The sequence below is a fragment of the Colobus angolensis genome, unplaced genomic scaffold, assembly GCF_000951035.1.
Source record: "Colobus angolensis palliatus isolate OR3802 unplaced genomic scaffold, Cang.pa_1.0 Scaffold1, whole genome shotgun sequence".
NCBI lineage: Eukaryota > Metazoa > Chordata > Mammalia > Primates > Cercopithecidae > Colobus > Colobus angolensis.
This window is the reverse complement of record NW_012110918.1, coordinates 19,547,113-19,568,682: the sequence shown is the minus strand read 5'-3', so window position 1 is coordinate 19,568,682 and position 21,570 is coordinate 19,547,113. Positions and strand designations below refer to the sequence as shown.

Here is a 21,570-nt window from a genome sequence, read left to right as displayed (position 1 = left end):
ATATCTGAATAACCTGCCCCCTAATTAGCATGTCATTAAAAGTGGTTATCAATATGACTGCAAGTTGGCCCTGGGCGGCTGCACTCTGCACACTGCCTGAGGGGCAGCCCTGCTCTGTGGGAGCAGTCGCAGAGCCGGACCACCACCCGCTCACCAACCTCAGCCAAGCTGCTGGCTTCCCCACCACCTGGCTCCTGAGTCCCTTCCCGAGGGAGCCGAGAAGCCGCCCAGCATCAGTGCCCCAGGGCTGAAGATGCAGGCCGCACCCAGAGCCGGTGCAAACGCTTCTGTTGCTTCGAATTTACTCCTAAAACCAGTGCATGTCGCTGAACCCCACTGGGCTGGGGCATCAGCTCTAACTGGGAGTTCTACAACTAAACACCACGGAGAACGTAGTGTTTACTGAAGCGTACGTGTAATCCTGTCATTGCTTGAATGGGTCTCCAGGAAAGATAAGATGAAGTCCTAACTCTCAGTACCACAGCGGGAGGCCTCACTTGGAAATCACGTCTTCAAGCAAATTCAGATTTACATTCAATCAAATTCAAATTAGGTCATTAGAGGGGGCCTAAGGCAGGGTCCCGGGCAGGAGGGGTGGGGGCCACATCCCTGCCTCCTTCTCAGACAGGATCTGGTCTCAGGGCCCAGCCTGTGAGCTCCCTGCCCATGCTGCTGGCCACTCGGAGAGGCTCTCCGACACACACTGGTCAGCCCCTGCTGGCCAGCCTCGCCCTGAGTCAAACCCAGGAGAGACAGTGACAGCAGCCACCTGGCGTGGGTGGGGCTGGGAGGGAGGAAAGGCCCAAGGGAGCTGGCAGGGAGGGTGGGTGCCGGGGCATCTCTCACAGCAGGCTGCTCCCTTTGCCCTCGTTTTCTGCCCATGAAGCCACTTTCCAACTCGCCAGGAACGGGCACCGTTGGGAGGAGATGGGACGGGTGTCCCAGAGCCGGGACGAGCAATCGCAAGCTCAGATCCCTTCTGTCCCCTGTGAATCTCACTGTTTTGAACCCAAAAGACCCACAGACGGCTGTGACTGTGACCACATCTCCCAGTCACCTGGGTCCCAGGCCCGACCACTCTTTGGGAACCGGCTGCCACCCGTCCACTGTCATCGGTTCAGACTCAGCAGCCTCATTACCTGGGATGAGCCAGGGCGTCGTGTCGGGGGCTGGGGGGCTGCATGAGCCCCAGCCCCTTCCACTAAGAAAGCCCTCCTGGTCCCCACGCTCCCGCCTCTAGGCCGTGGGGCTCACCCTTCAGGTGGCCAACGCTCCCATGGTCACGGGATCCTTTCCTCTCCCCATGCAAACAGACGGTGCAGGGACCTCGTGCAGGGCCATCACCACCCAGAGGGCAGTCCGTGCCTTGCTGCTGACCGGGGGCCCTGAGGCATCGGGCGTCCTCCCACGCACCCCTCTGGCCCACGCCTGGGCCTTCCAGGCCCGCCCCCGCCTGGACCGGTGGACGCCTCCCCGTCGCCCGTCTGATCCACAGGGGGAGGCCCCTCCAGAGGGCGGAGGCCGTTGCCCGAGTCCAGCTGCCAAGAACAACAGGAGAAGGGGAGTGGGGCTCCCCTCCCCCGACTCTCCACCCAGACCCCGCTCAAGGGGCACATTCACCAGAGACAGGAAGCCCCACATCTGATGCCTGCCGGGCCTGCTCACCGCTTCCCAGAACGTGCCCCTATCTCATCAGGAAACGCCAGGCCAGGCCTCTCCTGTCGGCGCTCTCGGAGTGGGAAGAGGCAGGAGCTCCTCTCTCAGGGCCGGGGCCCATGAGCAAAGTGCTTCGCTGCGGACCCTGGCGAGGAGGCCCCTCCCGGCCAGCTCGGCGGACCCTTCCTGCAAGTTTCTGCCGATGCCTCGATTCCTCCGCTTCCAGCCTCCGACCCAGGATGGCACCAGCCCTCCACCGCAGCGTGATTTCTGAAAACCCAGGATCCCCAGACGCCCTGCACTAGTGCAGTCAGGGTATGTCCTGCCTGTTTCCTTCAATTCCGTGTCCAGTGCTGGTGCACAGCCTCAAGTCATCCGCCCGCCTCGGCCTCCCAAAGTGCTGGGATTACAGGCGTGAGCCACCGCGCCCGGCCTCCCAAATTCTTCTGCAACCACCATCCTCCAGGTGCCCTCGGCCCTGAGTAGGGAGGCTGGACCAGGAGCACAAGTGGAGGGCAGGGCAGGTCCTGTCCTGGGAGAACAGATTCCAGACACCGGCCAGGAACCGGTGGGATTCCTGGGAAGGGGGCCAGGGAGTGGACAGAAGTGAGCCTTGGTCTGCCTGGGGCCTCAGTGACCAGTAGCGACCCCAGCTCCCGCTCATCGACTGGGGAAACTGAGGCATACACCACCCATGGTGCCCCAGGCAGAGCCCAGCCTGCCCCAAGACACTGCCGCTTTGCTGTACGTGGGGCTTTTCAGGCGAGGCCGGGGTACGTGCAGGAGATCCAGAGGGGCAGGGCCCTGGGGAGATACCACGGCCCATGGGGGCGGTGCCACAGCCCTCCCCAGGCTTCCCTGCATGGCAGCCCTGGCCCGAGGCAGCCAACCCGTGGGCTTCCATCTTCACAGCCAGAGGGAGGAGTGAGCAGGGCTGGTCTGCAGCAGGACTGGTGGAACCTGGGCCAGGGCCTTAAACAGTCACAAGACCCTGGTGGGTCACACAGATCACCCACACCCTTCCCAGTCCACCAGCACAGGTGGTACTGCGAGAAGACTGATGGACGCCCCATGTGGTGGCCCCTCAGCTCTGCAGCAGGGACAACTCTCAGTGTCTCCTGACCAGGCCGTCCCAAGGCCGTTTGCCGTCTGGGGGACCAGGGTCCTGGCAACACAGGACGGGGCATCATCACCACCCGGGAGCAAACGCTAAGCCACACGTGTAAGACCCTGCAGGGCCCCTGGAACGAGCGACCTTACCACGGTGACCTCTCAGACCCCTGGGGCTCAGTTTTGGGAAGTAGGTGGCACGCCTGTGACAACAAGGTCCAGCAGCCACCACCCAGGCCCATCTTCACACCCGGGATCCCAGGCCCTGCCCAGCATCACACCCAGCACACGGCAGCTATCTTGGGCGGCTCAAGGTGCCACAGCTGCCGTGGGGGCTGGGGCTGAGCTGAGGGCCATCATGTGTGGGGCCACAGGCCGCAGGGGCCCCCTGGGAAAGACCCACCTGCTCATTTTCTTTTTTTTTTTTTTTTTTTGAGACGGAGTCTCACTCTGTCGCCCGGGCTGGAGTGCAGTGGTGCGATCTTGGCTCACTGCAAGCTCCGCCTCCCGGGTTCACGCCATTCTCCTGCCTCAGCCTCCTGAGGAGCTGGGACTACAGGAGCCCGCCACCTCGCCCAGCTAGTTTTTTTTTGTATTTTTAATAGAGACGGGGTTTCACTGTATTAGCCAGGATGGTCTCGATCTCCTGACCTCGTGATCTGCCTGCCTCTGCCTCCCAAAGTGCTGGGATTACAGGCACGAGCCACCGCGCCCGGCCCCACCTGCTCATTTTTAACCTTCAGTATCGGCCGCAGCAGTGTTTGAGGTTGAATTCTACATTTTTATGGTTTCTCAGTAAAGCAACGCTTCCTGCTCACGGTTTGCACTGAGCCCCTGGGGTTTCAGGGCACCTGGGGCCTGTGCTGGGATGGGGCAGGGCGTCCACGCTATCTTTGTCTGAAGGGCTCTCGCCAGTGGACGTCAGCCTGACCTCCCGTCCCTCTTGCCGCCCTGCCACCAACGCTCCTTCCCTCTGCAGCTGGGGCCACTCCCCCTTCGCACTGCCCTGAAGCTCTTCCTGCAGGACCGGCGCCAGGCCATAGTGGGGGGTGTCCCCGGACGAGGTCTCCCAGATGCACCCCAGTCATGGCTGCATCTGGGCCCTCCCTGGAAGTCGCCCATTCTCTGTCCTCAGTGTCCTCCGCCCTCAGCAAACACCACAGGCCTCTCGCAGACGGCAACCCACGTGCAGCAGCCACGACCGGCACTTCCCAGCACTGCGGGGCCACGGCCTGGGGTACGTACCTGGCCCCAAGGGGCTGTTCCACGGCGGGGAGCAAGCCCTGGGAGGCGCCGGCGTCGGGAAATCAGACAGAGTCTGCTCCACAGGGAAAGCCGCATGTAGCTCAGCTGGACTCAAGCTCAGGGTGGGGGGAGACAGCTGAGGCGCCTGAAGGCTGGGCTGGGGCAAAGCAGCTGGAGGCCGGAGAGAAGGGCAGGCCCTGACAGCAGGCGAGAGTGGCATGGACCCACCAGATTCGTCTCCTCACCAGACTGAGGCCCTCCCTTCCCCACCAGGCTGGTCTCACCAGACTAAGGCCCTCTCTTCCCCAGGTCCCGGGCCGGCCTCCATGTCCTACACCACTCAGCTTCGGTGGGTCACTGGACAGACTGCAGGGACAGTCTCTGCCTGCCTTGGGGTTTTTCCTCCCCAGGTTCCAGTTCTCCCAGAAACGCCCTCTGCTCACCTCTCAAGGTACAGGAAGAGCCGTGCTCAGAGGTCCCACTGGAGACCCCTCCAAGGCACGGCAGGTGCCAGCAACAGCAATACCAGGGCACCCTGCCCGGAAGTGGAGCCAAGTGAGCAAGTCTGGGGGCTCTGGAGGTTCAGACAAGACCTTCTGGGGGCAGAAAAGTCAAGTGTCCTGGTCAAGGACACACCGTGGCTGGGACCAGGGACCCCTCCCTACCACCCCGGGAAGCACAGCTCCCTGTGCAGAAGTCCAGACCTGGGTGGAGCTCAGCCCGGCCCCACTGCACGGGAGAGGCAGAAGCCCCAGCAGTGACTTCTCCCTGAGCTGCAGCTGCGGCGAGGCGTCCCCGGCACAGCCCCACGGCTCCAGGTGGAACCAGGTAGAGGAGGAGCCTGGGAACCACTCACGAGGAGCCAGGCGGGGAACACGGCCCCTGCAGCGTCTCCTGGGCAGAAGCAGGTGTGGTCAGGATGAAGGAAGCACCTGGTCTGTGGCCCAGACAGCGTCTCCTCCTACCCACATCCAGAGCAACACTGAGGCTGAACAGAGGCTCTGGTGGACAGAGACCCGTGGGCACCGCCCGGTGTGCCCCTACCTAAGCTGCTTCTTACAGAGCCCCACTGCACGGCACACACATCGCCTCAGGGGTCCTGCCACCCTCGCCCACCCGCCCACAGACCCGCCACGCCCCTCACGGGTCCTGCCACCCTCGCCCACCCGCCCACAGACCCGCCACGCCCCTCACGGGTCCTGCCACCCTCGCCCACCCGCCCACAGACCCGCCACGCCCCTGTCAGGCCCAGGGAAGTGCAGCGCCTGTGGGTGGGCCTGGCAGACCCAGCCAACGTGGCCGACACCCAAGCTGGCAGCCGCTGCAGCCAGAGACCAGTTATCTGCCATCGAGAACGTGCCCTTTTGACTATTTTTATGTCATCTGTTTTCTTTATTGCCTCAGTTTTTACTAAAGCTCCTTGTCGGACATGTTAGTCCAGCTCAGCAGTGCTAAAAGGGGAAAGGAAGGGGCGCTGGGCTCTTTCTGGGCGGAGAGCGCTGGGCAGGGTGGCTCCCGGCCCCTCACCCTCCCTGGGCCCTCCGCCCCTCCCCCAGCGCCCTCCCCCTCACTGGAGCCTGGTGTTTTTTTTGTTTCTTTGTGTTTTAGCATATTTTTCATCTTGCCCCTGATCAAGCTGATGGCCAGGAAAGTATGTGGCTTGGTAAGCAAAATTCTTCTGAAGAAATTCCAGAGCCCCCAGCCGCCGTGACCTCACCGCCCTGATACCAGCCAAGCCTCCGCTGTTTTTATAAATCACGGCCCGCCCGGGTGGCAGCACACAGTGGCCCAGTGTTGACTCCAGATTCCTCACGTTCCCTGGCATCCCCTGTGGGGCCCCTGTCCCAGCAGTGGGGGGAGCAGAGCAGGCAGCTCAGGGTCCCTGGGCAGCCATCCCCTCCCCGCTGGGTGAGCCGGCGTCCTCCCCGCAGGTCTGCGTCCCCACGTCCCGCTCCTGGCTTCTGCCCCTCAGAACCCCTGCCATAGCTGCACCGCCACGACCTCCTGCTCTTAGTGGCCGCCCCCACCTCCGGATCCCAGCCTGCTCTGCTCCGAGGTTGCCTGGGTGGGCACCCACCTGGAACCAAGGGTGAATGGCAGAGCCCGTGCTGGCTGCAGGCCAGACACCAGCAGGGCTGACCAGGCCCCAGGCTGCTCCTCCGGCGGGGGCAGCACCCACTGCGTGCTGGCACAGGGGCTGCAATGGGAACCAAGGCTCGGCCCTTCTCCCAGGACTCAGCCTGGGCTGATGTCCTAGAGGGAAGACCTGGGGGTAGGGGGCATGGTGGGGGAAGGAATGGCGTGAGGGGAGGGGGTGTTGGGGGAATCCCACAGGAGCGGAGGGAAGAGGCTGAGGTCACAGGCGCAGAAAATCCCAGGACAGCAGAAGGCTCTCGGGCCTCTGGGCGCTGCTTCCTGGGCCTCTGCTCACAGCCCCGTACCCCTCCTGGTAATGAGGAACCCACTTGCTGTCCTTCACGAGGGCTGGTTTAATCCCAGCAGGCAGGTTCCCGGGAACAGGAGGCCTCCCTCCATGCTTGCCCAGTGAGTGGTCAGGGAGGAGAGGACCCCAGGGTCTCACCAGCTCCTCTCAGGACCCTCACCACTTTTGACCACACAAAGGAGCAAAGAAGGGTTCCCGAGGGCGGCCAGGGCCGAGACCCCACCAACACGCCTGACGGATGAACTCCGGGGGCCGCTGCCTGCACAGAAGGGGAGCGGACGGCCCGGCTGGGGCCAATTCCCACCACGCCGGCCTGGTTTCTAAACAGTTTAATCAATTAGCGAGGTGGACGCCCTCAGTGTCAGCTGCAGTGCTAATGAGGGGCCCCGCCCCCACCCGTGGGACCCGAAGCCAGTGGCCCCTCAGCAGGTCCTCCCAGTGCAGTGGGGGCCGGGGGGGGGGCAAGGAGGGGGTCTGGGAACCCAGCGGTGCAGCCCCCACCAGAGGCTCAGCCACACGGTGCCCAGTGCCCGGCCCTCCCTGCAGCCAGCTTTCCTTCTGGAACCACAGGGAACCTCCGACAAAGCCCGCGCAGCAGAGGAAGCTCAACTCCTGCGATAGCCAGGAAGGGGGTGGCTCCGTACGTGGGGGGAGTCGAGGTCGAGGGAGGCTGAGGGGTGAGCCGGGACTGTCTCTGCCACCCCAGCGTCCCAGCTGACGCCTCTCTCTCACACACACAGAGACACATGGGAACACGGGCCACATTCCTGCCCAACCTGACATGGCTTGCACACGCCGGGGCCTCAGCCAGCCCCGTGACAAGCGGGAAACTGAGTCACAGCTCCCATGGGGCCCAGCGTTTGCAGATGGGGGACCAGCGTGGAGCTGTGGGCTGCGATTGCTCTCAGCTTCTCTGTCGTGGCCATCAGTCGACTGGACCCCAGGGTGAAAGGTGGAGGTGTCTGGGCATCCAATAGGCAGGAGGCCGCCCACCACCCAGCACAGGCTGCCCCCTCGACCCAGAGAGTTCTTGGAAAACCTCCAGGGCTCCCCGGAGGGAGAACGGCAGGTGGAGGGGGCAAGTGGGGGCTGGAAAAGCAGGGGCGATCCTCACTCTGGGAGCAAGGAGGAGCTTGTCAACCCCCCTCCCTTATGGGGGGACTGACAGATATGGGGCTACTGGGAGAAGCCACCACCCCCAAGAGCTCCGAAGCCTCCGACTTGGGAAAGTCTCGCTGCTCTTGGAGCACGTGGGGGACGACAGGGGCCACCCTGGAGGGGAAGCAGTTGCAGGCTGCGCTGCACTCCGACGGCCTTTCTGGTCGCTCTCCGGGGACGAGTTACCCCCTGAGCCCCGGCCTCCTTGCCTTCGTGTGGAGCTCCCCAACCCTCTCTGGTGGCAAAGTCCAGTGAGCCAGGACCCCCTGCATTGGTGATGACCTAGTGAGTCGAGGCCCCAGCCAGGGCAGCGTCTCCCCCTGGTCATCTGCACCTGCCCCCACTGGGCTCCCTGCCACCCACCCTGGCCTGCCCAGGTCAGACGCCCCCAGCAGATGGGAACCCTCAGGGCTGGGTGTCGTGTTCACCCCTGGGGTGTCAGGCAGGACCATGATATCAAGTCCCCAGGAAGGAGCTGGCGGTGCAGATCTGCAGGCAGGGGGGTCCTGCAGAGGAGAGAGCTCAGGGAGAGCCCGGAAACCACTTCCAGATGCCGGGCTGCAGGCGTGGCTCAAAGCCCACCTCCTCTGTGAAACCCACCTTGACCCTCATAGTTAGAAGTGAGTTCTGCACCCCTTAGCACCCACACACTCAACCCTGACCCTCTCTTTTTCCTCGGAGGACATGTGGATCCACTGTGCGCATGTTCACGGCCGTGGGCTCCTGCAGGACGGCAGGTCCCAGAGCTGAGCAGGCAGCTGGACCTCACAGCCCTGTCCTGGCCCAGTGAAGAGATGAGGCCCCAGTGCCATCAGGGTACCCTGCTGCGGCAGCGGGGCATGGGGGGCCCACACACGGCTCTTGGGGCTCCCTGGCACCCCAATAAGCAGGGCAGGCAGGCGTGGGTCCCCAAGGGGCCTGTGCCAGGGGCCCTGACTGATGCTGGTCAGAGGTGGGAGGAAGGCAGACACCCCTGAGCATCCATGAACTACAGGGGCCTGAGGCCCTTGGGGCATCCCATGGGTGGGAGGAGAAAACTGGGTCCAGCGTCCTCATGAGTCCCTCTGTCCCCAGCTCTAATGTGGGGCCCCGCCTGGCAGGGTTGTGGAGAGGTGAGGCTGCCCCTCTGCAAACAGACCAGGGAGTGCAGTGACCACCAACTACTAGGCAAACCCATCAGGCTGGGGGCTCCCCACACCAGCGTGTTTGAGGAACGTGGTGAGAAAGGCGTCCGGGCCTCTTAAGGCCTTGGGATTGGACCAGAGAAGGCATCAGAGGAGCAGGACAAATGGAGCTGGCACTAAGGGAGGGTGGGTCCCTGAGCGCATCATGGCCTGACACCCGGAGGCTCTGGGCAGCAGGAAGGCACGGGTCAGAGGGAGGTTGGGCCCTTTAGCTGCTGGGAAATGTGGATCTTCCCACTGCCCTGCAACCAGCAGCCGCTGGGGGAGGCTCCCTCGTGGTACTAGGCTCACAGGCCAGAGAGAGAAGGTTCTTGTGTGCCAGCACCAGGCGCCCACCCACAGGCCCTGACAGCCTCAGCTGCCTCTCACAACAGCCTCCTGGAGCCCTCCCACCTCAGCACCTGGCCCCCACCCTGGAATGGAGACTTTCTGGTAAGCTTTGCCTTCCCCTAGACTCTGGGCCAAAAGCCCCCCAGCCCAGAGGCACTTCTTAAAACACAGTAGCCTCCCATGAAGCGTGACCTCTACTCCACCTGACAGCAGGTTCTGGCCTACCCCAGCATCCCTGTAATTGAGGAGAGGCCGCCAGCCTGAAACCTGACCTTCTTGTTCTGCAGCCTCCTCCGGTCAGTCAACACCCCCTGGAGCCGGCCCAGAAAACCCAGGTTCCGGGAGCAGGTTCTCTGCCTCCCCACTGTGGGCTGGGCACCTGCGCTGTGGCACCTGTTGGCAAAGGTGGGCTGTCAGCCAGCCATGGTGGGACCTGGCCCAGCCCCAGCCTTGCTGCTTCAAGTCCTCACCCAGAAGCACCTGCTTCTGTTTGTGACCTGTGGGAGCCTGTAGACATGTGCTGGCTCAGATCTGAGCCGGTGCACACATGAGCTGGCACACACCTGAGCCGGTGCACACATGAGCTGGCACACACCTGAGCCGGTGCACACATGAGCTGGCACACAGTACTTACCCGGGGTACCTGAGCATTTGGCATGGCTGGCATGGTGCCCACTGACCACACCAGCCTCTCCCAGGTCCCCTTTGCTCTTAGCAGCTGCACAGGAGGAACTGCCTGATTCATAAATGGGGATACAGTCTTAGGTCTGGTTAACTGATACTCCCAGGGACCCCTGTGCTGGGGCATAGTGTACCCCAAATTTCATGTCCACCCAAAACCGCTCAGTGTGACCTTATTTGGTGTGTGACCTTATTTGGAAATGCGGTCTTTGAGGACGTAATCGGGTTAAGACGAGGTCACTGGTGTGGGCCCCAATCCAGTGATCAATGTCTTAGAGAAAGATCTGGACACAGACACAGGGAGAAGCCATGTGGCCACAGAGGCAGAGACTGGAGCGATGCGGCCACCATCAAGGAGCAGCTGGAGGCCCGGAGGCCGAGGAGAAGATGAAGGGCCCTCTCTGGCTGAGGAGAAGACAAAGGTCTTCCCTGGAGCCCCCGGAGGCTGAGGAGAGATGAAGGGCCCTCCCTGGAGCCCCTGGAGGGAGAGGCTCTGCCCACACCATGACTTTGGATTGTGGCCTCAGGAACTCAGAACGAGGCTGTCTCAGCCTGCAGTCGGTGGTGATTTGTTCTGGTAGCCGCACCCTTTGGGGACATGGCATCACCAACTTAGGTTCAGACCAGCTCCTGGGCATCCAGAGACTTGCTGTGGGCTCGGGCACTTTGGGGAGGCTGGGGCCACAGGGCAGGACCTGAATTAATGGAAATGCAGCAGCAGGCGCTGACGGACAGTGGCCGGGAGGAGCAAGGCACGTCTGCCGAGGCAGGGTGACGCCTGTGGGGTATGTCTAGCGTGGCCCTGGACAAGGGCCGTGGGCACCGAACCCGGCAAAAGATAGACTGGCTCCTAGCTGGTCGGATCCTGGTCTTTATTCTCTGGAATGGAAACAACTAGCAGCCCGGAAAGGACTACAGCTGGCCAAGCTCATTTTTAAAAAATAAAATGAAAATAAAAAACGTATTATTTGGCTCGATAAATTTCTGTCATGAGAAGAACAACTCTGAATGGCACCTTTTCACACGTCCACTGTGCCCAACGGCCAGCGCTTCCCCCAACACCAGGCCGGACGCCGTGACTCAAAACGTCTTTCGAGAACAGTATCAAGTGGCACACCAAGGCATTTTAAGACACAGGAGTTGGTTTCCTATGGACATTTCTTTTTTACCAAAAAAATATAATAACTTAGTTTGCATTTTACAGCATTTCCAATTGGCCAGGGCGTACAGCATTTCCAACTGGCCACTGGCCATGGCTGGGAGCTCATGGCGTTGAGTGTGGCGAGAACGTCCACAGCTTGGGCAACAGGGTCAGGCCTGGGCCCCAGGCATGCGGCCCCCAGCGGGCGGCCCCCACTGCACGGCCCCACCAGGACCGCAGCACCCACCGCAGCACGTGACTCATCAGGAGAGGGAGGGCAGCGCCCCAAGGACCCCCAGGGTCAGTCCGTGCCAACTTCACACGGGTTCAGTCCCCTCTCCTGGGCGTCCCTGTACATCCTCTGGAAGTCTTTGAAGCGTGGGGCACAGCCGAGCCGCGCCTCCCCAAAGTGCATGTGGCCGGTGAAGAGAAAGTCGCCATGCCCTGGCCGCACGCCACACTCCAGCAGCGTCCTGACACGCCCCTGCCAGTGGCCGTCACCCTCGGGCGCCGGCTCGAAGACCCTGCTTTTCTGCCGATAGAGTCTGCTCACGCGCAGGTGGATGGCTGAGTCCTGCCGCTCGGGCTCGTGGGTGACTTCCCGGATGGAGCCTCGAACGGCTGTGCGGGAAAGGAGATGGAGACAGGGAGTGAGCAGGCATACGGCAAGGCCACCGCCCCTCCGCCGGCCCCCCGCATCGTCGGGCACTGGAACGGGTAGCTGACCCCAGACTCTGCCATCTAGCGTGGAAATTCCCACAGAAAAGTACAAGGTAACAGCAGGAAGCTGCCAAGGGGCGTCCCAGATAGTTAGACTTTGTCAGAGAACAGGTGCTCTCTCTACCAAGGGCCAGACACGTAAGTGGGAAAACAGAACAAACACCACGGTGTGTATCAGATGCTTGTCAAGTCAGAACAGCGGACACACAGGGTGCCCCTGCAGTTCTGTGTCCTGATCAGACAGACCCGGTGCTGCTCAGAGGAGAGGGTGGGCATGGGGGCAGCCTTAGGGCCGCACTTGGAGACCCCTGCCGGGCCCCGATTCCATGCCAGGGATCGGGAAAGCAGTGAGAAGGGGCCCATCCTTGAGCCTGGAGGTGGAGTAGAGTGGAGGCCCTGCAGGACACGGCTTCCACGGCACCACACGGGAGGCCAAACTTTCCCAGAGAGCATCTGTGCAAACGCCACAAGCAGAGGGGCTGCAGCCCTGGGACCCCAAAGCTCCCCCTGCAGAGCCGCAGAGCCACCGGCAGCCTCAAGCATGGAACAGCGTGAACTCTGGTAGGGGCAGGGAGTGTCCAACGCCAGGGTTGCTCTGGGCTGCTGATAAAATGCTGTTGACAAAGCACTTCGGCAAGACAAGCTGCTGGGAAACTGGACTTCAAGAGTCCTCTTGAAGAGCCATGATCTCATTTACAAAATGGGAAAATGCTTGACAGTCACCTAAAACAACCCCCAGCTCCCTCCAAGTGTGGGCGGTGGAGTCCCTGTCCCCAGGGCTGGTGGAGGGCCAAGCCCAGGGCTTCCACGGCGTGTAACCCTCCAGCAGGGTCCACGCAGCGCCGGAAGGCTGTCCTGGGCCCTGGGCCCGAACAGCTCCACGTGGCAGGAACCAGGCACACAGGAGGTTGAAGCTACCAAGCAGACACTCACCGAAGTCGCTGGTGCAGACGGCGAGGAGCACCTCGGTGTCACTGCAGGGACGGCACGGGGCTGGGGAAGAAAGGCAGAGTCAGGAAGCAGCCTGGATGGGGCAGGCTCTGGGATGCCACCCACCACAGTCAAAAGATGGTCACACTCAGCAAAGCCAAGTCAGGGAGGTGTCCATGTCAAGGCACCTCTTGGCCAGCGCCACTTCCAAGGTGAGTCAGCGGCACGTGCTGGAGGGGCCGGCAGAGCAGGAGACAGAAGACACAACCTCAGCCACGCCAGGTCTCACCCAGGGGACCCCTCAGCCCCACCTGGACCAAAGGCACCTGCAACTCGGCCATGATGGGCATGTGCCCTGACAGCAAGACCCTCAGTCCGGCCATGTCCCAGGGCCTTCGTGGGGAGGGGTCTTTGTGCTGTTTCCCCACTTACCTCCTCAGTGCAGCTGAGCTGGACTCTGAGAAATCACTCTCATGCCTGATGCAAATGCAAAGCCCACCTGGGGCTGAACCGAACCCACGGGACAACAGTCACCCCCAACCCACCCCACGGCCCATGACGCCGGGACCACCCTCACTTCCCAGCTCCCTCAAACCGTGCCCCTCACCACCGGACAAGAGTCACTCCCAACCCACCTCCACAGCCCACGACGCCGGGACCACCCTCCCTTCCCAGAGTCACCCCCAACCCACCTCCACGGCTCACAATGCCAACGCTGGGGCCACCCTCACTTTCCGGAGTCACCCCTAATCCACCTCCATGGCTCATGATGCCGGGACCACCCTCACTTCCCAGCTCCCTCAAACCGTGCCCCTCACCACCGGACAAGAGTCACTCCCAACCCACCTCCACAGCCCACGACGCCGGGACCACCCTCCCTTCCCAGAGTCACCCCCAACCCACCTCCACGGCTCACAATGCCAACGCTGGGGCCACCCTCACTTTCCGGAGTCACCCCTAATCCACCTCCATGGCTCATGATGCCGGGACCACCCTCACTTCCCAGCTCCCTCAAAGGGCAGACACCCCCCACAGCTGTGCTGCCCACTTCCCTGGGCTACAACGGCAGCGGCACCTGAAAGGAGGGTCACATCCTGCAGGACCCCCCGTGCGGCTGGAAGGGCCAGCAATGCCGAGACTCCAGGAAGGGGATCCCTGAGCAGGCAGCGACGCGTCCGCCTGCCCCTGGTGTGGGGCCTCACCCAACAGGGCAGAGATCCAGTCAGGGCCATCGACTCAGCCCCTTCTCCAGACGCCACCTGGCCGTGGGATGAGACACACACCCCAAACGGCTCTCGAGCCAAGCCCTGCTCAGAGAACCCCCTCTGAAGCCCCTGAAGCCTGCAGGGCCCGGCCTCCCCCAGAGAATGCAGAGAGCACGGCGGCGTCTCAGGATGAGCTCCCGCACCAGCCAAACCAGGCTTTCTCAACAACCTTCTCCCCGGGGCCCAGCCCTCGCCCTGCCCTTCGCCCCAGTTACTCAGACGGGCGGGCCACTGTGGAACAGAAACCTGCACCACGCGTCCCTATACCCGGGACGGACTCGGGAAACACGGTTTTATTATCTGCTCTTATTGCAGGTTTCAAGGCCTCACCTCCCCGTTCTGAACCTCTAGGGTTCGGCCCCAAGTCTCCTAACTCAACAGAAGCTTTGAGATGTGAAATCTCAATGACGCTGGTTTCCCCGGCGCTGTTTCACCTTCTGAAGGTTCTGAAATGTCCCTGGCCAAGAGCTGGGACAGCCTTGACGTGGGGTTCGCCAGCCCTGGAAGAAGCTAACGCCGTCTGCACCCCTGGCCGGCTGTCCTTGCTGGACTGAAGTGAGCTGAGCTCTCGCCTGCCTGATGAGTGTGGGTCCGAGCTGGCTGCTGGTGACTGGCGGGCCCGGGGGGACAGGGCAGCACACATACCTGGCACCTTGGCCAAGGTGGGGACAGCTGCTCAGAGAGGCCATCTGGGGTCAGGAACTTCCTTCTGGGGTCAGGAACTTGCAGGGACCCTCAGGGCCTGCACATATGGTCAGTGGAGACCCTGGAGTCTACACTGCCCTGGGCAGGTGCAGGTCTCTGTGGGCCCCTCAGGGCGGAGGTAGGAGGGACCCAGAGACAAGGCCAGCACTTCCCGCCAGGCAGGGGTGAGGGCGCCTCCCAGCCGGGCTCAGTGCCTGACTCACCGGCCCACCCACCTCCTCCTGCATTTGCTACCATTAAGTTATCAGGAAAAAGAAGCTGCAGAGCGAGCACAGACTGCTGGGCGCCTCGAGGCCGGACCAGCCTGGCACTGGGGGCACCTCGAGGCCGGACCAGCCTGGCACTGGGGGCGCCTAGAAGCTGGACCAGCCTGGCACTGGGGGCACCTCGAGGCCGGACCAGCCTGGCACTGGGGGCACCTCTGCCATCCCAGCAACCATCCAGAACGGGAGCTTCTGGCCAAATCCCCTTCCTGCTGCTTTGTACAGACTCACACTGCAGCCCCCACCACTGGGGCCTCCTGACCCCCAAGCTGGAAGCTGCCCGGTGGGCTCTTCTATGGGGGCCCCAGGGTGTGGCCCACCCTCGACACTTGGTTCACCTATGTGGACCCCCATCCCACTCGCCCGCTGGGAGCCTGCAGACCATGGTGGGCCTGATGCAGACACGTGCTGGACAGAGGCCAGGGAGGGCCAGGACAGCGCTGGGGGGACTCAAATTTCAGGCAGCATTTTTATCCTTCACAGGTGAGGCTGCACCCCGGCCAGCACCGGCCCCGTGGCCACAGGGCCAGAGGTCCCAGCCCAGAGCAACTCATGTGACTGAGGGTGGCCTCAGTTGAGAGAGAGCTGGTCAACAACAGACGCCTGGTGACCACAGCCCACAAGAGGGTCCGCTCACTGGGCAGCACCCTCCGGCTGGGCAGCGTGGCAGCTGGGCTGGGCCAGGTGGTCCTGCAAGGGCAGGAGGCAGGAGGTGCCCAAAGCCCATCCTCACAGTCAGCAACGCAGTTGAGTGTGTGTGTCTCCTACCCTGGGGCGGGGGAGCCCACAGACCCAGCCGCACACGTCCCACCCCGGGGCCTGGGCGTGCGAGCGTATCCAAGCCGTAGCTCATCACCGTCTGTGAGTCAGGGCCCCGCGACCTCAGCGGACGGCTGAGGGGGAGGATGGAGACGCTGCCCTCACGTGCCCTGCGTACCCCGCCCTGGCTCACCCGGCCAACGGTGGGGGTGTGGGGCCCGGGGGCGGTCAGCACCTGCAGCCTCGCCCGCTGAAAGCCTCTGGAGACGACTCATCGACAGCTGAGCTAGTAACAAGCACCCTGGAGACCTTCCTGTTCTGATTCTGAGCTTTACAAAGCAGAGGTCACCTTCACGGAGAACACAGGGTGGACTCCAGGAGACGATCTGGAGACAATTATTAACACGAGCCAGGCTCATAAAGGCTGCGGAATGCACTGGTCATGGACCCATCACGTCTAGTTTCCAGGCGGCGGGGAGGGTCGGCACAGGGTTGGAATCCTGGTCCATCCTCGTTGGAGGGGAGGGCTGGGGTGTGGACATCTCAGGACGGTCACTCGGGAGCTGGCATGAACAGGGTGGGGGAGACCAGCAGGGTGGGGTTGGGGAAGCTGCTGTGGGGACTTAGGTTGGGCAGCAGGTGTAAGCGGAGAGGCGGTGCCGTAGGTAAAAGCAGGACCGGCTGGTTCCGAGGAGAGGCTGAGAATGACAGACAGCGACCGGTCCAGCAGGACTGCCCAGGTAAGGACAGCCAGAGGGACTCACACAGTTCTGACGGGAAACCTCTGTGGCCAGGACTGCCGGGTCTCCCACGCAGCTGGTGACGGGGGAAGGCGGGGACACGATGCTTTCAGAGGAGCTGGTGACGGGGACAAGGTGCTTTCACAGGAGCCAAGAACAGGGAGCAGTGGGTAGGGGTGGAGGGTGGGCTCCCGTGGGCTCGAGGACCCAAGGCCAAGCTCCCAAGGCTGCCATTGTCACCGTGGCAGTGAGGCCGCACTCCAGGCTGCAGTCTATTGCTGGGGGGCCCCGGGGATGTTGGCCCCACAGCCCCTGCCCTTCCCCCGCCTCCCTCTCTTTCTCCCTCCCTCTTCCTGGTGAGGAAGCTGGCAGGGGCCACACCCTTCCTCTCCGCAAGCCCGGAGATGGTCAAAATGAAAATTACAGTGGCTGGAGAGAAGCCACCAAGCAGGAAGCCAAAGATGGACGAGAGATGGGACGCCTTGGAAAAAATCAGCCCCTCTCCTCTGCTTCCAGGAAATAATGAGAATTACCTTCCACACTTTTCCACCCATCCCTCCCACCATCAAGGACTTCTCCAAACTCTGAGGCTCCCGGAGGGGGCTCATCAGCAGGGGCTCCGTGCCCGCCAAGCTGGTCATTCACCTACGGGCTCAGCCAGGGCAGGACTGTAAAGGGAGGGGGCGCTGAGGCCCCTGAGACGCTGCAGGACTCCGGTGTCCTGGAGAGCCAGGGATGGCACCGTGTGTCCACAATCAGCATCAAGGCTGTGTCCCCTCCTCTCCCACTGTCTGTGTCCACGGCGCCGCTGCCCGGCCCTGGGCACCTGCTCAATGGGGCTGCACCCCAAGCTCCAAGCAGACGTGGCCAACCCAGGGGCACTTAACACATGGCCCTGGCAGAAGCTGAAGGACAGACTGGAATCCTGGGACCTGCCTGGACTGCCCCGGGTCTGTGTTCCCCAGAACCAGACAGAGCCCCCACCCACACTCCCCAAGCCACTGAGCGGTGCCCGTTTCCCGGATGCACTGGCCTGGGAACAGCAGCCCCACACAGCCTCAGCCAGGTCTGCTGGGCACAGGTCTGGGCACGGCCTGGAGTTGCACCTGTCCACTCTCTGCCCCTCCCGCCCTGCAGGGTTTCCTCAGCATCCAAGGAAGGCGTCCGTGTCGCCTGCAGAAGCGGCCAGTGCGGGGCTGGGAGGTCCTGCCCACAGGTGACCAAATCCCAAGGTCCTGGGGCCGGGTCCCCTCCCGCCTGGCCCCGTCTGTGCCCCTGCAGAAGCAGCCTGCCCCTGTGTTCTGGCCAACTCCACGTTATCAGTGCAGAGTTTATTCAAGGAAGCCGATTACGGAGCACAAAGGTGCCACGATCACGCCTACAAGATCCACCAGAGCAGCGGGTTTCCTCCTGGCTGGGCAGGGGATGGCGCTCACACCCCCTCTCTTGTCCGGGTTTCCAGCCCATGGAGCCTCTGTCCTCCTAAATCAGCACAAACTGGACCTTCTGACTCACAGATGAGCTCGTCCACCTCTTGGCGGGTCGCCCACGCCAGGCCAAAGGCATAGGAAAGGCACAGGCTCAGCGGGGCTGGTGCTGCCCGGCTCAGCCTCCATCGGCTCTCGCAGCTGCAGCAAGTGCAGGAACGGGAGACAAGGGAAACCGCGGCGCTGGCTGGACAGAGCTGGGGAGCCGGCCTCGCCCAGGGAACAGCGCCACTGCTGCCAGATGGCCGGCACCGACATTCCACATTATGTACCCATTCCTGCGGCATTAAGGGCTTAGGGGCTCCCGTCCCCTGATGAAAGGCGAATACCCTGGGGACAGGCAATGCATCAGCCTCCTCAGATCCCTGCTGCCCCTCGACCCCATCAGGACAGGAGAGGCCTCTCGTGAGGGCCCTGGAGGTGCTCAGCCCAGGGAGGGGCCCGGCACCTGTGCCTGTTCCCGTGGAGACGCCAGGCGTGGGTCCCAGCTCTGGGGCCCCTGGTGAACCTCCGAGTCTGGGCCCCTGTCCTCAGTTCCGACGGTCCCTGCACATCTGCTTCCTCAGATAGACAACCCGTCACGCACAGAGCCCTGGAAATCACCTCAGGCTCGGTTTAAGCAGGTGCCACAGGGTCACCAGGTGTGAACAAGGAAACCCCAGCACCTGCCTCACAGGACACAATAAAGTTCTGGGACCCCCAAGCCAGCCTGACATGTACTGGGCCACAGTCCTGCGCAGGACCCCACAGGCCCAGGAGACACGTGGAGGGCGAGCGAGGACCCACGGCCAAATGCCTGCTCTGGTCCCTCGGGGCTTGAGTCACTCCTCACGAGAGGCCGCTGCCTCCCTGCGGTCCCACAGGACCCCAAGGCAGCTCAGCCCCGACCCTCCTGTTCCTCTCCCAAACCCGCCCACCGCCCCAGGCTACACAGGGCCTGGAGGCCTCGGACCCCAGAGGCAGGAGAGACGAAGTCTGTGTTCCCAAAGGAGCTCACAGGCTCCATAAGGGTCTCCCCAGCTGACAAGCAGAACCATTGACTTTCCACTGGAAATGTCGAAATCGGGCCTGTGCCGTGTGGACGTCCAGGTGTGCATGGCACGGACTGACTGCGCTGCAGCCTCTTTAAGAATCTCACCCAGAAGCAGAACAAAGCTCAGGCCACAGAGCACGTGACCTGCAGCCCAATGTCTTCAAAACCAATCATCACTTTAATCAGCAGAAAGAGTGTTCGCAGGTTCCTAATACCGGGCCTGGCACCTTCACCTCCGGTTAGAAAGACTGAACTTGGTGCTTGGGTTTCTCCAGGTTTTGTCACATTGTGAGTTTTTCTCCAGGACCCCCAGAGCAAGGCTGGTGCCCCCTCCCCCAGATCTCCCACCCACCATAACTGTTGGTGACCGAGATAAAGGCCGCTGTGGTTAAAGTTTTATCCAGCGTGCAACCAACCACAGCACAGCTGAGTTTGCACCAGCGTCCAGCCCTGCGGGTGCTGAGGCCCAAGGGGCAGTCAGAGCTCATGGGCCAGTGAGGACTCCAGGCAGACGGTCCTACGCTCACTCTGTAAATGACCAGTCCATTTGGGAGAGATTTCAGAGAGAGATGGAAAACTGATCTAGGCCAAGAACACAGAACACAAAAACGTGGGCTCCCATTCAGGATAAAAGTCTGCACACCCGAGGCCGAGGCCACACAGACCATGGAGATCACACAACCCACAGGTGCCTCCCAGGAACTCATGCCTCCTGGTGTCTACCCTCAGAATTTTCTAGAGACCAACGCAGCCCTCCACAAAGGACCTCTCCCCCAAGCACAGGCGTCCACAGACGCCACGTGACAACTCCACTCCCTGCCGGCCACACAGGGAAGGTGTCTGCTTATCGTACCCACAAGACCCCTCGGGGACGGGGGCGGCCCCACGTTCTGGGCATCACAGCTGAGCACCGCTCCAGGCTGAGTCAGTCTCAGCTCCCACCCAAAAACTGACGTTTCAGGGTCTTTAGCCGACACCAGAAATACCCAGCCAATTCCCAAGGCAGTTTGAATGATAAAAGCACCCGTTTCAAAGGCACTTCACCATCCACAAGCATGGGGGCGTGTCCGACCCAGCACTGGCCCAGCCACCCACAGGGGGATGCTTGCCACGCTCCCCAGACACACCTCCCGGGAGACAGGCCCCGCTTCGCCAAGGCCATGTCACCCAGAACACTAACCCAGATGGGCCAGTCTTTTCAAAGGTGGTTTTAGTTGGAAAGGTTGCATTTCAAAGATGGTTTAGTTTGGACGTCCCGCACCCCCCGACACCACGTCACACCCCTAGAGGGCCCCTCTGCGGGCGCCAGCGCCCCCAAACCCCAGCCGCCCGTGGGGTTCTTTGGGTAAAACGTCATGTCCGAAGCACAGACACAGGAGGGTTTTCACCAAGGCTGAGCAGACGAGGGGGCAGGAAGAAATCAGAGACACCTGCCAAATCACAGTCCCACAATGACAAGGCCCGCCGGCCCGGACAGGGGAGCCCGCGCCAGCCCACTGCCCCCGCCCTGGGCAGGACACTCACCAGACAGCTCGTGCAGGTCTGACGCCCTGTGCCTCCTAATCAGCTCATACTGGAAGCCCGTGGTCCTCCGGCCGATATCCTGCTGCGGCGTGGCCTCCACGAACAGGCCACCCTGCTCCAGGCCAAAGCACTGCACCCGGCCGGGCCTACCATCCCCGTCCGGTACCAGCAGTCTCAGTTCTCCAGTTTTTTCCAAATAAATATTGGCCCCCGAGGAGTCCCTGAAGGGCTTGATGCACACAGTCAGGTGCCGGGCAGGCGAGAAGGTGTTGGGCCGCAGGTTAACAATGAGAGCACCTGTCGGGTACATCCACTCCACAGCGCCCGCTGCGCAGCGCAGATACACCTGCTCCACCTCCTTCCTGTGCGTCTCGTGCGTCAGCCCGCTGCAGGGGAGAGAGACGTCAGCCAGGCCCGGAGCTGAGGCTCCTGCCCCCAGCACACACCCCACCCACACCCACAGCCAGCCAGTAAGGACGACACCTCTCAAAATGATGGCGGCTCACGGACCCACCCGCTGCCAGCCACAGGTGCCACACGGACCCCTGCCCGTGAGCAGGCCGGCGCCATCTCCGCCCTTCGGCACAGGGGCCCCACCCAGTTCCTCCCAGTGCATCTGCACCAAGAGCCAGGGTGGGGCCGAGCTCCCAGGAGTGCAGGTGGTGCTGGCCCCCGGGCTCTCCAGACACCCTCCAACACTCAGAATCTGCGCCTCTCCTGCCATACTGTCAAACACCAATCTCTGCAGTGTTCCTGAATCAGGGTGGCTGGAGGTGCCGGGGCAGTGGGAGGGAGCCCCAAGGAAACGATGGATTCCTCCGGAATATCACGGAGTATCATGGAAACACCAGCAGGCCCTGTGTACCAACTCTGGTTCCAGATGACAAGGGCTGGGACGCTAGAGGTAACGTGACGGTGGGACCCCACGCTAGACGTGCGTGGAGGAGGAACCCTGGGATGCAACCTGCCCAGAGAGCAGCTTTTAAATGAATCCAGAGGGTTGGCAGTTTAGGCGGAAGGAGGTTCTAGATGAGTTTTGTTTTTAGTACCTAATTAAGCATAGATGTTTGCACATTTTTCAAAGTAATGATTTGACCGTTTTCTGCAAGCCTGAAGACCCCGCACTGCCGACAGTGTTTGTAAAAATAAGCTATCATTAAAGCAAGATTCACTACAAAAGCGAGGTGAACTTCCTC

The 21,570-nt window shown here is 62.1% G+C and overlaps 1 protein-coding gene across 1 annotated transcript; it reads right to left on the bottom strand.

Annotated features, from left to right (window-relative positions):
• Positions 1–10,662: 10,662 nt before the first annotated feature.
• On the bottom strand, positions 10,663–20,766 carry METRNL (meteorin, glial cell differentiation regulator-like). Its single transcript, XM_011929186.1, has 3 exons — positions 20,375–20,766; positions 12,602–12,661; positions 10,663–11,569 (listed from the first exon to the last, which is right to left on the bottom strand). The coding sequence occupies exons 1-3, from the start codon at positions 20,682–20,684 to the stop codon at positions 11,250–11,252; spliced, it is 690 nt and encodes a 229-aa protein (XP_011784576.1). The 5' UTR covers positions 20,685–20,766; the 3' UTR covers positions 10,663–11,249.
• Positions 20,767–21,570: the final 804 nt, after the last annotated feature.

Coding starts and splice junctions, on each gene's coding strand:
- METRNL (XM_011929186.1), bottom strand. CDS start 20,684: ATGTACCCGACAGGTGCTCTCATTGTTAACCTGCGGCCCAACACCTTC. Junction 12,662..20,374: donor AGACCTGCACGAGCTGTCTG/GTGAGTGTCCTG, acceptor TTTCTTCCCCAG/CCCCGTGCCGTCCCTGCAGT. Junction 11,570..12,601: donor CGTCTGCACCAGCGACTTCG/GTGAGTGTCTGC, acceptor TTTCCCGCACAG/CCGTTCGAGGCTCCATCCGG.